The sequence below is a fragment of the Clupea harengus genome, chromosome 4, assembly GCF_900700415.2.
Source record: "Clupea harengus chromosome 4, Ch_v2.0.2, whole genome shotgun sequence".
Classification (NCBI taxonomy): Eukaryota; Metazoa; Chordata; class Actinopteri; order Clupeiformes; family Clupeidae; genus Clupea; species Clupea harengus.
The window spans coordinates 18,569,674-18,585,319 of NC_045155.1; the positions used below are offsets into that span (position 1 = coordinate 18,569,674).

General features: G+C 44.3%; 1 protein-coding gene across 4 annotated transcripts in view; it reads left to right on the forward strand.

Moving 5' to 3' along the window:
• The window catches only part of LOC105889852 (neuron navigator 1-like), a 93,060-nt gene continuing 77,414 nt past the window's right edge, over window positions 1–15,646 (forward strand). For 3 of the 4 annotated variants that reach the window (XM_031566564.2, XM_031566565.2, XM_031566567.2), the window contains exons 1-4: window positions 1–714; window positions 1,064–1,188; window positions 9,929–10,843; window positions 11,666–11,754. In XM_031566564.2, the coding sequence (XP_031422424.1) occupies window positions 9,945–10,843; window positions 11,666–11,754 (988 nt within the window). In that variant the 5' untranslated portion in view covers window positions 1–714; window positions 1,064–1,188; window positions 9,929–9,944. The remainder of the gene's footprint in view (window positions 715–1,063; window positions 1,189–9,928; window positions 10,844–11,665; window positions 11,755–15,646) is intronic. The other variant, XM_031566566.2, reaches the window with a different exon arrangement.

Here is a 15,646-nt window from a genome sequence, read left to right on the forward strand (position 1 = left end):
GGTATCCTCTTCCTTCAAAGGGGGGTGGGGGGGTAATATTTCAAACTGAACAGGAAGTGAGCCAACAGGTCCATTTACTAGCAGAGAAAGAGAGAGAAAGCGAGAGAAAAGAGGGGGGGGCTTAGACTGCAGGCAGACTGCGGCAGCAGGGAGTGACGTGTGTGTGTATGTGTGTGAGAGAGAAAGAGAGAGAGAGAGAGAGAGAGAGAGACAGAGTGGACGAGAGAGTGGATGAGAGAGAGGGCAAGAGAGAGATGACAGAACTGACATGGAAAGCCCCCCTAGGGCTGTAGCCACTGTAGCATAGCCTAGTTTAGCACTGAACCGGAGAAACCTCTACCAGTGTCTCTGAATATGGATGAAGTGGGCAGATGAAGTGTAGAGACACGCTAATGAATGAACTTCAAGTGGCCGGCGCATTAGGCTCCGACTGGCGGTGCTCTTGAAGTCCCGTGGCGGAAGTGGTTAACATCAGACATCAGGAGAGATGTGGCTGTGGGACGTGCTGCTGCTGCCGCTGGTGCCGTCCGCTATTGGAGCTCCCTCTCACTGAGTCAGCGTGCACAGAGGATGGATGAGTCAGTGCAGCACTTGTTAAGGACCTGCATGTGAGATCAGTGACAGTCCCACCTGGACCCACACACACACAGAGACAGAGAGAGACGGAGAGAGACAGAGAGAGAGAGCTGCTGTTTCACTATTTCTTGTGGCTATGTGAGTACATAATTTACTTTTTGAAGTCATGTGACTTCTCTCTCTCTGTTCATTACTGCTTTCTGTTTTCATTTCATAACAGTTGAACTTCCTGATAATATAATATGTAAAAAAAAAAAAAAAACATTCCCCATGTGATGTATCAGTCATGACATCCTGTTTGTAATGCTATATGAATACATCTGTGGGGTTATTCTAAAATGAATTCTGACACGCTTGAATGGATTTTATATGGAATTTGAAAAATTTGCCATTGAAAAAAGTCAGCCATTGACAGGCCAGCACCATTGTTACCCTTTGTGAGCGCTTCCTGTTTCCTCCCAATGTGTTCTGCGCACCAATGAAACAGCTGGGCCATGGATGCAAGTGTAATCCAGGAAAAAACATCCTACCCAGTGAGAGGAGAACCGTTGACCATCTAACCTCATTTGGGGTTCTCACTTTCTCTCGTGACAGCAGCTTTAGAAAGAGCAGGTAAGAAATCTATTCGGTGCTATTTACTATTGTGTACAAGTATATTATTACACACTATACAGTCTACAGTATGATTGTAGCGTACTATGGTATTATCGCCTATCTAGCGTTTTATATGGAAACAGTGTGGCACAGTGGTTATACTGAGTAGGAGAAGTAAACTGGAATCTCAGAGGTGGCGGAGCCGCCCAGTATAGCCGGATAATTGACAGTTTGGTGTTTAACTACAGCATTTACTTTCTACTGAGAGGCGTTGTGGAGCACTGTCTGTCCCCGGCCCAGCCACTGATCACACACAAACGCACACACGTCTCCCAGCCGGGCGTATGGCAGCCTTGTGGGAGTCTGCGTAGGGACTAACAGGTGGTACTGCTGTGCAAATGGGCTGTTTTAGATTATAGACCACCTTCTAAGAACAGTGTCTTGGGTTTCAGTGTTTTTCTTTCTTCCAACATTTCTTTTCTTTTCAGTTAAGTATGAATGTTGAAATACAGCCTTCATTGGTCACACTTTATTTGGATTGTGCCTTATAGACTATCCACAGATGCTCAGATTATAAACAAACTATCTGTTGAAAATCTGTTAAGTGCAATGTATGGTTAAGGTTAAGGTTAAGGGATTGGGTTTGGTTAAGGTGATGTTCAGTGAACAATTAGAAAAGACTGAACTTGAATTTCAATAAACCATCTGGAAAGTGTCTGTAGGCAGACTATCCCCTTCGCTCTGGCAATAAAACTGTTACTGTCTCATATGAGAGATTAATCTAAGACAGGCACCATTATTCGGATTTCAGATGGAAAGCTCACTTAATCTCTGAGACATTCTGCAGAAAGATGTGGGGGTTTCTGTACATTTTGGTTTGGCTTGAAATGGTTAACTGGGAGTTTTGTTCATTTTTAGGATTTGAATCAACCTATTTTGAATGTTATCGGTAGAGTTCATCTTAGTCTGTGCATCTATGTTTATTGGGGGGGGGGACATATTGCGTAAGAACTCATTTCTGCTGAGCAATATTCTACAATTATGAAATCAAGAACTGCTTGTGCCATGGGAAAGCTTCTCCATATCTAAAAAAGGAGAGAGGCATCCTTGAACTGTGACTGAAAGAGAGAATGATAATGACTGTCCTAGACATGGGCGAGGAATAAGGTCATAATCGAAAGTATGCCTGGCCCATGTAACTTTCTCCACTCTCATGGAAAAACCAAGTGATTTGAAACAATGAGATGAGTCACGCTGGAGTCACCAGCAGGTGTCAGACTGATGTCACATGAGCTGTTGGGAAGAGGAAGGTCACACCATACTAGGACAGGAAGAGCTCATTTCACCCACTCACGCAGAGGTGGCCTGGCCGGCCCACAGAGCACAGCCATTGTTTTGGGTCTGGTGGTGATTCAGTAAAGTATCATAGCACTAGTTGTTTTGGTATGTTGTGTCAGTGTTTATTTAACTGCTACATTCAGTTGGGTTGATGGGATTACTGGACGCAGCCTTAAACTTCTTGCTGATACTGTCAAAATGTCTAATATGTAATTGAAATGTTTAGTTAATGGATATAACAGTGGAACACACTAGTGGAACACACTACAACACACCAATCAATTGTGTCTTTCAGTGCACCTGTAGGTGTATCTGTGTGTTTTCATATGTCCGTTGTCAAACTGTGTTAAATACAGTCAGTGAAATAACACTGTTAACGCGGGCTTAGCACGTACCCACCAGCAGATGGCGATCTAAAGCGTACTATGCCATTGCGTCCCAAGGCTCAAGCACATGGAAATGATGAGCAGTCATTGTAGGCATTTCTAGTTATTTCTCAGAATGTGTAAATTGTGGATATTCTAAGTGCCCTGTTGAGATTACTTTTTTATTGCTATTCCATTCATTTGGAATTCAGCCAAGATGGATATGGCACAAATCAATTGTGCTATGTGCCACTTGCAGTGACCAGAACAGTACATGTGATGTATAGCTAATATTACATGATACAAACACCAGATCGCGCTACGTACATTGCCTCAGGAGTTTCAAGATGTGACCATTTTGGGATGACATTAAGGGTAATTTAATCTTCCTTCACTTTTCGTATGCTGGGTTGACCCTTTGCAGTTATAGAATCATTTAAGACTAAGCTGTTTTGGTGTTAGCATCCAGAAATCCTGATAGCTGAATGCTTTGTGAATAAATATTTGGATCTCTTTGGACCCGGTTGTCATTTTCCATTTTCTACAGCATTATTCAAAATGCCATGACCTTCCCCTGCAGCGAAGCAACAAGAACATTTAATGTAGGCCTACCCTTAATTTCTCTCTCTGTGAGAATGACTATTTTCTTAACTTTTCCCAGAGAACACACTGACTTGTAACCACAGGAATTAAAACCTGGTTCTGTTGTGTAACTTGATTGTTTCTTTGTATTGTCTTTAGCATTGCTTTAAAATGGTGTTTATAACTTAGGCTAACTCTCTGTCTGTTTGGGTGGAATAGAGCTGAAGTTGTTGACAAGGGTAAAGGCTGAATGTAGTTGAGCTCCAATTTCTCTGTGTTGTTTATTTGTTTTGCATTGTAGGCCATTTCTGATTTGTGGATAAGGCTTGACCACACCATCTCCCCTCAATCACTCATGCATTGTTTGTGAGGCTGCGTTGCCTTTTCTCAACTGTACTTTAGGCATGTTACTCAGTGTGACTGTGGACAGTTATATACTGCTGAGCTCTGCAAATGACATTGAAAACAAGAAAAAAGTGGTGAACTTTATAACTTGATGGTGAACATACAGATAATGACTATAACTAAAAGTAATGGCTGTTGTAAATAGAAGATCTGATACAGCTATTGCTTTGGATAAGTCAGGCAGTGTGAAGGACTGTTGATGAAGCAAAGATGAATTACTATATTTGGACACAAAAGCGGTTACCTTGACATACATTTCCTTTGATTCCAAGCAAGCGTAAAAAATGAGCTGACTTGTTGCCTCTGCCTGTCTCAGAGCATTGATATTCTGCTGACCCACATTTGGGCCCACACGCTCCACTCCACTCCTACACATCTCTGCAGTTTATGGAGTGCATTCAGAGCTCTGTTACCCCCCCACCTCCACCTACTCTTCAGAGATGCCAGTTGAATAAATATGTCAGTTAGGTAACACTGCCATCACAGGGAAGGCGAATGAGTACACTACATGATGCATTTAGTTTTGCACCATTGCTTCGATTACAAAGATAAGTAGATCTAGCCTCTGTATGCGTTTGAAATGAGTTAGAAAGTGTTGCGTGGAATGACAGGGAATAATCAAATAATTTTATGAATGACATGTGTGGGACAGCCAAGACAATGGCAGTGTATATTGTTTCACAATTCTTCTTCTTCCAGCATCTCCAAACAGTACAACCTAGTGGACGAAACTGGTATCACAACATGAACTCGTGATGCCTTTGAATAGAATACAGATACTGCAGTGTATGTGGTCAGCTGAGTCCTCCTACCTTAGGACAGTCTTTTTTACTTTAAGACAATCCTGCTGTGGTTGGGCCGTACTTGATCTGGAGCTGGGGGAGGAAGTGTCCAGAGATACTTACTTTTTTGTCAAGCCTATTGTAGACTTCCCCACTACTGAAGGTCTTCTAGCTGAAGGGGAAGTACTGTTCTGTGTTATACTCTCATAGTAATGTGCTGTTCAACATTGGCTGCATAGCCAGATAAACACATCATTGAAATAGCTTTTATATTCCTTCATTTGTAAATTGAATTACATTTATTAGATAAACCTGAAGAGATAATTTCAATTGAAGCACATCTGGCCATAGTTAAAAACTAGAAATGGTCACATTTGGAGCTGCAGTCAGACTTATCAATGAGAATAGGTGCAGACCTAACATTGAAAAGTGAAGTAATGCACTATTGCACCACGATTGCTAGAAGGATGAGAAGCTCCTTATAGCAGAAGCGCTTATCTTACCCCACCCAGCCCAAATCCTCCTGGGTCTCCACTGCTTGGGTCTCCCTTCATCAGTGTCAGCAGCTGTTGATGATTTTCTATTCAGGACAATGAGTGTGTCACAGAGGATTAGGCTGCCACACCAGTGCAAAGAGCTCACCCTGGGATTATGTGTTTTTCACTCAGCACCTCACTCATTTCTTTACTCTTTGTTACCAGTGTGATTGATAATTTGCATTGTTTGCGTCCTGCAAACCATCCAGAATCCATGTTTATGGTATGCTTTCCAATGTGTATAAGAAATGAAAGCATGTGCTTAAATATTTGGATTAATATCAGCACACAGGCTCATATTTATGTGCTGTGCAGCTGTGTGTACAACGTCTCGGATGTATAACAGAATGCAGTCATAGGTCCCTGCCATGTGTAAATAGCCACAGCTGTCAATGGCCCTGCAGCACATGAAGACAGAAAACATTAGCAAACTCAAGACTGGTGTTGGTGTACAGGAGTTAAGTACATGGAACCTTTTCACTGGACCAGTGCAGCCTCCATCTCCAACAGTTTCTGTGCGGTAGAGCAGCAGAACCGTTATCGCCGTGGAGATGCAACCAATGCCTTAGTTGTCGCAGCATCAAAGCATATGCCACAGTTACTCCCATGCATTACTGTGTAGCCAACTCATGAGTTTAAACCTTTTGCCTTCATTTGCGTTCTTCTGAGGTTGACCTGCTCGCCATGCTAACATGCTAGCATGCAGTTAGTCAGATGAGGGTTTTCAGCATGTGACGGGGAAGGGTGGTGCGCTGGCTGTAAAGGGATCTGTGTGTACTTTTTCCCTTTTTCTCAGAGACCTTGTGATCCTCTCTATACTCACATGGCTTCCACTCTAAGTACCCTTGGTTCCTCATTAACTGTACCCGAGCCAAACCATCCCTCCAGCACCCCCACCCATACACACACACCCCCACCCATACACACACACGCACACGCACACGCACACGCACACATACGTACACACACACACACACACACACACACACACACACACACACACACACTCACAAGACAACTTACAGTTGAAGGTAATGTGAAGACTTTAGGACTGTAATATTGCATTATAGAATACATCCAACTGCAACAGAAAGCATCTGGTAGATGAGGAGAGGAAACACACACACACACACACACACACACACACACACACACACACACACACACACACACACAGAGAGCAGAGATGCTCATGAGATACATGCACAGATAGCCACTACTCTGGTGCTGCAGGGAAGGACAGAGGTGTCTGACTACCACACTGGCAGTGAGGATGAGTATTTGCACATACGTCTTGTGTCTGTCTTGTGCTCTTGTCAGTCTGATTTTAGCGAGTGAACCTTTTGTACTTGCATACAGAAATAACTACCTTTTATTTTCCTGTGTGATATGACTGAAATGTGAGTAGTGTATAGTCTGGTGCAGGCTACTGTGTAAGTTCCGCTATTTCTGTTTTCTTTTGTAAATCGATCAGTTTCCGTAACCAATTTACTTTTGTAACAAATGTAGTTCCCCCTGGCTCAAGGATAGTGTTTCTATTCATTGTCTGACCTCTTCTCATGCCATGCTTTTTGAGTATTGTCGCTGCATATTTGACTTTAAGGTGAACACATTATGGAAGCAAACTGTATATTCATCTAATGTGTCCAATGCATTTATAATCATATTGCAAGTAATGTCTAGGCAATCTACAAAGATTTGTATGTACTTTTATAATTTCAGATAGGGAAGTAGTTCTTGCAATGGAATACTTGAGCAACAAAATAGCTGCACAACTTACTTCTAATTAGGTTGATTAGTAATCATGATGCTATGTTTCTGTAATTAGTTCCCCTTGCCTGCGCACTCAAATGTTAGCATATATTGGGATCCATTTTTTCCCCATGGTGAGTCTTCTTTCTGCGTCAGTGTTTTCAGTGACGCAGTGTGAGACAGAGTGTGAGAAAGCCCTCGCATCTTTTCAACTCATACAGGCCAATTGCATTACATGGGAATTTAGAAGGCTGCTCAAAATAAGTTAGGCTTCTTATTGGTCATGACTCAATTTATACTATGTTCTGGCCTTAATTTATGTTCAGGGATGCCATGAATACCCCATTGTGCATGGCAAGTTAGTGCGTTATATTGTGCGGTTTTGGGGTTGGCATTCATGGTCTTCAGATGGTAAACAGTTGCCTGTCACGGGGTCTCAAAAAGTAAACAAGTTCCCAAGATGACACTGCTTTGCTGTATATGTTGTCCAGTTCATGTGAATTTGATTGGTGCTCAACAATGCAAGCACAGAGAGTGATTTTTTTGCTTGTTTCTTAATCGTTTCTGTAAACATTTGTGTGCTTCGTAGTGTTGTCCCCGAGTGGCAGCCAGAGTGCAGGACAGTAAATCAAATGCGTAAGATGGTGGCACAGATTGTTGTGTGCTCCACCGTTTCCATGGAGCGTTCTGGCACAGGAACTAAAGAAAAGGCGTGAGAGGTCATGTGTTAACCTCTGTGTGGTATCTCTCACAGAGCCAAAGTGAAAAATATCTCTCTGCATACCCTGACTAATTTCCTCACCATGGTTTACTTTGATGTGCAAAGGTCACACATAAAGAAGATCACTTATGTTTCTTCTTTTTCTGATTTTGTTCAGGCTATTTTAACATTCAAGGTCTGTAGCAGTCACATGGTAAACATTACGTTTAGCCTTTTTTTTTCTGTTCCTGACCAAGTAGAATACAAATAAACCTCTCCAGAAAGTGGAACTATTGTTTTGCCCACTCGTTTTTTCCACTGCTTCTGGCTTGTTTAGAGGTTGCGCTGCCAGGCAGCAGATGTCCTGGGTCACCTCACGGTTCAGTATGCGTGGGGTCTCTCGGTAAAACCCGGCAACACTGGCATAAAACTGCCCAGCGTCATCCATTGGGTCGCTCTTTGGAAACACTGAAAATGCCCAGGTCTTTGTCCAGATTGAGCGTGGAGCCTCTGGTTTGTTTTCTGATGACTGGCATTGATATAGCTGGCACAAGACTGCTAAACTCTGAGCTGATGGAGTACACTTCTTGGAAAAACTGACAATAACCTCCCTTGCTTTAGATGTAGGGGTAGGGTGTGTGTGTGTGTGTGTGTGTTTGGGGGGGGGTTGTTGTTTTGTGGACTTGCATTGTGTATTCATTGGTGAGAGACAATGTTGCCATGGGAGTATTTGTACACAGATCTGGCTCATGTTTTCTCCCTGCGGTGGAGAGTGTGAGGAAGGATTTCTCTACTGAAAGGCTCTTTGGAGGGAAGGGTGAATGTGGAGAAGGGAGTGGAGTGGAGTGGAGGACTGCTGCTCCAAACAGATAGAGTTAGAGCTGGCAGAGTCTAGCAGGTCTTTAGCCGAGAAGCAATGGCAGCCCTGCAAACAGGCTAGTGTCTGGCATTAGCACTCCATTCAGTGTCCCCAGATTGAGTTTGTGGTGGGCAGCTGGCATTCCTTCACACTCAGGGGTAACATGCCGTCGGCTCGTGACTGAAGACCCGGACTAATGAGATGCGGTTCATGGGGAAGTTCAAAAGAAGTCGAACCGTCATGACCATCACAGGCTGAAGCCTTCAGATGGGGAACTGATCGGCAGTTACGCCCAGTTATCTTTCGCTGCACGTCTTGGGTCACGCATGCTCATGGTCTTAGTGCTTGTGCTTTGTGGGAACTGAACCCATGATCATAATGTCTTTAGTTTCATGCTGTAACAGCTGAGTTAATGTAAGTCAAAAAGTCCTTTGATTCCAGCCCGTTCTATATGTTATGCGATACCACACAGTAGCCCAGTCAGTCTCTTTAACCATAGGAGGGCCATGCAGCCACTGTGGGCCCATGGAACATGCCCAGTCTGATTTCAAGAACGTATGTGTACTGCACTGTCCGTCAGTGCCAGAAGAATGCTTACTTCTCATTTATGTCCTTGGCTTGATTTCATCTTAAAGCCTTAAGGGTATTTCGGGAGAATTTTCCCAGATTTGTCCAAGCCCTCTGCTTTTATTTCTGTCTGACTCTGGACATATGGTGAGCTAATAGCTCACTGACAGCCTCTTCACTACAAGGTTACTCTTAGCTCTTGATTTCCAAAGGCCTGGTAAAAACATAAACATTATTTAACTCCTCTCTCTCCTGCTTGCAGATTGAAATCAGTGCTGTGGTTTTCATCCGCTGCCAAATCAATGTGAAGAAATAAAATGATACTTCCCCTCTGTGTGTTCTGCTCCATATGTGCTTGTGAAAAAAAGGAAAATAAACTTTTTGGTGCTGTTAGAAGACTTTACCAGTTGGCCTTAGTCATGTTATGATCATTTCAAGGTGTGGTATCAGATCAGTGAACTGAGATGGAGTTACTACTTCTTGCTGGTGACATTTGAAAATACGCTACACATACTGTTGTTGCTGGCACTCCACTTTCTATATCATAGAATCCAGAAACACAACAGCCTGCCAGTAATGCATCAGTCATTGTTCCATAAGAATTCAAAATAGTGCATTGATAGTAGTGTGGAAAACTTTCCATCCAAGCATTGTCTTCAGCAAAATGATTTAAAAAATGTAAGTGATCCCATGTTTTTCTGAAGGTGGCATATTCTCAGTTGTTGATCTGAAAATGTGTGAACTATTCGATCAAATGATTGACTTTGCTGGGTAAAGTACTATAATCATGGACTATGTGATATATGATATTATAATATCTGCCTGCTCTGTCATTTTTATGTTTACACCTGTCTCTTCTTCCGGGGGTGTAGCTGACCGCAGTCCACCATGAGTGGAGGGGTCAACATGAAGACCATGCAGAGGGCCCAGGCTGGTTCTGGCATCCCTCTCCCCCGTAGCAAGCTCTCCTCACCGAAGCCTGAACCCAAAAACCCGACTAGGGGCCTACCTCGGCCAACCACCCAAATCCCTTCCAGCGCTCGTGCTGCCACCAGCTCCTCCATCAGCGCCTCGCCCAGCAGCGGCAGCAGCAGCAGCAGCTCCTCCTCGAAGGATCTCCTAAGGGACACGACCCTGAGGACCCAGCATATGCTGCTCAGAGGGGGTCTGCCTGCTCCCCGGGGCTCCTCCAAAGTGCATGTCAAGCCTCAGGGAGTGCGCTCAGCTTTCAGTAGTCCCCAAGTGCGCCGGAAGGAGGCACCTCGCTCCAAAGACACCCTGGAAGTGTGCGGACGAGCAGACAACCTTCAGTTCTCAAACGACAACCAGAACTTCCTCTGCGGGAACCTGAGGCCCCAGCCCAGGAAGACAGACAATAGCCCCAACCTGAACTCCTGTGACCTCCCTCGCGTCCTTGACGAAGGCGACAGCTCGACATCAAATGCCAGCGACATGACTTTTCCATCCTACAAATCGAGCAACAACAACCTCCGGCACGCTCCGGATGCTTCCGCCACTGCCGCAGAGTGCTCAGCCTCCCCTGAGATGGCGGAAAGTTCTGGATCGAAGAAGAAGAGAATGCGTCTGAGGCAGAGTGCCTCCAGCAGCTTCTCGGATGAGGAGATGTACACTCCAGAGGACCTGAGTCCCTCCGCCACGGGCCCTGAGACCCTGGCCCCTTGGAGCCCGGCTGCCCCTCCCCAGGAGGATCCCCGCAGTGTGGACCTCTTGAGAGGAAAGCAGACTGCTAGAGTGAACATGGCCACTGTGCCTCCATTCAGGTACAGGTAAGGGCTTGTGAGCTTTTCCTCTGGCTTTACATTTAACAACATGGTCACTGCAGATGGCTTGGCGAGTTTGTTTTCAAAAAGAAAAAAAACGTCCAGGAATCATCACAGCTCCTGGTACGAAAGCATTTGTTTTCATGTGTTGCCTGTAAACTAAATCACCCCAAAATTATCCTGAGAAAAACACATTTATTTTATTACAGTTGTTTCCTCTTTGCCAGGATACCATTATTCTCCTCTCATAAAATTAGCCCACTTATTTTTGAAAGGTGTTTTTTTTTTTAAATGATTTTGTTTGCCTGGATTCGCGCCTCAACTGTATTGTTCATTGTGTGTCCTCCGTGGCCTCAGCGCTTTCTGCTCTGGATCCCTCAAACATTGGATCAGTCATGCGGGCCAATTTGAGTGGTGGTTTTTAAAGTAGCACCACTCTCCATGGCTGCCGGGCCTCAGAAGGAGGGCGGGTGGGGGAATAAAAGGTTCTTCTTGCCCAGAGCCGGCCAGATTACATGCTCTGATGACTGGGCAGTACAGGCCCGTGGGCAGCGGGCACGTCGAGCCCGAGCTTTTTTCAGGAGACCTCGCCGTGCCAATTTGAGAGAGCTCAAGCGAATCAGACATTTATAGTCAAGATGATGTCTAAATGATGAATGCTGTGGAAGTGTCTGTACCCAGATGCCACACTGAAGATGATTTATTTTTGTCATATCTGCTAATCCCTGTGACCATTTTTAGACATTTAAACAGTGTAGGACAAGTAGAGTTCCTACTTTGACAGTTGCCAATGGAATGACCTCATATCTTGTTTCCTTTTTGACGCAGACTGCAGATTCAGGGGGACATCTCATCACTGGATGAGTTCAGTGACTCCTCAGACTCCATTGAGGTTTGCTGTGAGGACCTGTCAACCGGTGAGTCACACTGTCTTATTTGTCCCACATCAGTGTTCAGCGATTAGAAATATGGGTTCAGTGTTTCAGTGGATGGTCTGTTCCTAAATCACTTTCCACTTTTGACCGTATTTCACAACATATACAAAAAGAAACATGTTCCACTAACTGAGACATCTACAAGTACATTGAAGCCTGAAGTGACAGCATATCTTTATGAGGGTGTCAATTGAACATGAGACATGGTCTGCACAGATGAGTGTCGGCCCATCTCCATTTGCCCTGTTTCTGTTCCTGCGCATCCTTCACTGCCCGCGGCGGTGCTGCTTAGCCTCGGACAGACAGACAGACAGACAGACAGACAGACAGAGATGAAAGGGAGTGCTTCCCGCTCCCATCCCATTCCATCCCTCAGCCCAGGGAGAATGAGGCCATCACAATGGAGCAATCAGGGCAAAACCCAACCGCCGCTGCCTAGCAGAACCCAGCGTGACCCCCGCAGTGAGGCCGTGGCGTGGGCTTTTGAGACAGACAGATGTGACGTTAGACAGCCACCAGCGCAGGACTTAAGGAGATAACCCGCCGTGAATCTCCTCTTTGATGTTTTCGCAAGCAAAACTACACAGACCACAAACTCAAGAGCATCCTCTATCTGTCTCTTTGAAGAGGGCCTGTTGTAGAAGAAGCAGGCTTTTTGGGGTGCTTGAAGGGATTAGGGCAGTTTTAGATTTTAAACAGAGACTGGATTTTAGCTGGGTCCTGCAACTCCCTTTAACTCGGTTCAAAACACTATGTACTCAAGCTGATTATGAGTACATCAGAGAAACATTGAAATGAAGCAACATTAAAAGTACATTAAGGATCTTCAAAGTGTATAGTATGCTTTGTATTTCTTCCAGACGTACAAAGCTTGCAGATTTAAAGATGTAAATTTGATGCCCTAGTCTGATTTTAGATCAAATATCTTTATAAAAGTCATCATGCACACATATTATTTTAACTGGGTCCTATGCATATCATCCCCTAGTATTTTCTTCCCAGCATGCTCATGTTGTGTATATTCATGGCAGAGTTGTCTTTAGATGTAGTGGACAAAATCCCAATCAGTTACAAACAGTTCAATTCAAATGCAAAGGCAGCCAGCCTTTCAACGTTGCCCAGAAAAGAAAAAAACAAATAAGTATCAGAAATACGTTTAGTGCAATCTGAACACTCCCCACAAGCGGTCCCTACAGCAGCCATGTGGTCTGCTCCCGACGGAGAAGTAAAGTAGTGAATATCGCATACTGTATGCCTGTTGGCTGGAAGATTGCAGGGTGCTTTTGAGAGATTTTTTGCAGTCTTGCATGTTTTGTCAAACTGAAGTCAGAAACAATCATATTGAGTGCAGAACAATTTCTTTGCAGTGCTTTAGATAGGAATGAGAGTTGACACTTTCACAGTTGGTTTCGTAAGATATCTCACAGACACACAGCTTTTGCCCTGGCCTGAAGTCAGTTGGTTTCGTAAGAGATCTCACAGACACACAGCTTTGCCCTGGCCTGAAGTCAGTTGGTCTGGAAATCAGCATCAGGCGGTGTGAGATCCTTGGTTCCTCTCCGAGTGTTTCCACTGAAGACTCTTACCCTGGGTATGAAGACTGATGTTGTAATAACTGTCAGGAGGAAAGGGGAACCAAAACTCAGACACTTCTTTGGAAAGAGACGATTGCATTTAAATCTCTTTCTCTCTTGCTCAAAAAAACCACCCACTGTAATCCCACCCAGCCCCTTAAGGCGAATCATCTAATACAATTTCATGCATATTCCAGACTATTTAAGAAATACTATTATTTATAATGTTGGTTTGAATATTTTGGACATTAACCCATTAAGCCTCGCTAGACCTTTTCTGTTTGGGTTTGACCGTTTAACTGTTTAAATGCAAAGCACACTTAACCAAATCTATTCACTTTAGTAATCGCATATTATTGTGTAAATCAAATGTATGTGTGTGGCAAGATTGAAGTTAATCGAGACTGTCTAAAAGAACTTTTGCCTGACAGGGTGGCTAACTTGAGGGAAGCTCAGACTAACTTGTTTGTATGTTGGTGAGCAGCTCCATTGAGCAGTATAAATGTGCTCTTTAATATGCTGCCAAGCCCACCTCAGTGCCCAGTCATCAAGGTGGGGATTCTAAATAACCTCCTAAACCCCACAGTGCCAACTCCGGAGTCCACGCTCAGCGTTAAGACTTCAGCGAGGCAGCAAGACATTTTGCATCATCAGCTCCCTGTCGCACTTTCAATTAGACAGATCAGTTTTGCATACTGCCCCCCCCCCCCCCCCCCCCCCTGCCCCCTGCCCCCCACTGCTCCTCAGAGGAATGAGCACATATGTCTGGGTGGCCATATGCATTTGGAGCATTTGAGAGCCACGGACAGATGCAGGCCAGTGAGAGATGTGTGATTCGATCTGCAGATCGTCTTACTTCTGCCACAGGGGTGGGTCACACACACACACACCCACACCCACACACACACACATTCACACAAACACACACACACTCTCCCTGCTGGTGCGACTCAAGGGCCCACTTTAGGCAGTCTCTCAGCGCGGGGCTGTGGATGCATTGATTAATGACTTCATGGTCTGCAGACAGCATCTAAAGGGAAATGGACTAGAACTCCACAGTCTCACTCCAGCATTCCACAGTTGTCCTCTGTACGCCCTTCGCCGCAGTGAACTGCCGTCACTCACAGTCAGTGCAGACTGATTTTGATTCGTTTTAATTGATCCCACCAAAAGTAGTTACTCTAAAATACCTGGACGATAGACTTTAGGTATCAGACAATGGAACAAGAAGTTCTTTCATTTTGGGAGTCACCTGCTTTATAAAGATCAAAGGAAGTTAAATGTAACACTGCAAAGCTGTCTTCTGTGGAAAAGTCTAAAGTTAAGGATACTCATTTAAAGTCTGGCCTCGACAACTTTAGCAGAACAATGGGAGTTTTCTTCGAAATCTTTTTCTTGTCTGCTGTTCACATTAATCTACACATTATCTACAAAGCTATACAAATTAGTAAATAACTTTTCAGGCTAAACTGAGGACAAGACATTCCTTCTCTTTGTCAAAGATTCTCTCTTTTGTTAGAATGTTTTTGTCAGTGAATATGAGTCTGTGAGGTAGGCATTGAAATATACTGTGGGAGTTATATTACTTTCTAACTGTTACAAAGGGATTCTTGTAAAGATAGCTGCTGTTTATCGTTTGGCAACAGCCATTTCCAGACGTGGAAGTGTTCCTCATAATTTCAAAACATCTGCAATTTTCAAAAGATTTCTTGGGTAACACTGGCACCCATGGGGCAAATCAGAAATAAATCCTAAGATTTCCTGGAAGTCTTCTCTATGTGATTTTGCTGTAAATCACCAAGGAGACCCCTGTAAGGATCACCCAACTCACAGACACACACACACACTCGTTCTTTCTCTCTGTCCCTCTCTCGTGCACGCGCGCACACACACACACACACACACACACACACACACACACACACACACACACACACAAAAACACACACGCACACACACACACACACCAGTAGCGAGGCCAGAAACTTTAAGATTGGTGGACTTTTGTGAAATAGGGTGGGCCACTATTTTGGACACTCAAATGTAATTACGATGGTGCAGTATAAGCCCTTATACACAGTGGGGGTCAGGGGTAGGGATAGGGGGCCCATGCACAGACTTTGTCTTGGGGCCCCCAGGGTCTCTAGAAAGGCCCCCAATTATAAAAGTCTGAGGTAGCCTAGATTAATTAAATCAAAGCTCATCAAGCTCATTACAAGCCTGTGTATTTTATGAACATAGCTAGTCTTGGGAGGTGTAAAAACCAATCTCTCCTTCCCGTTTTGTGCTGTCTTGTTCAG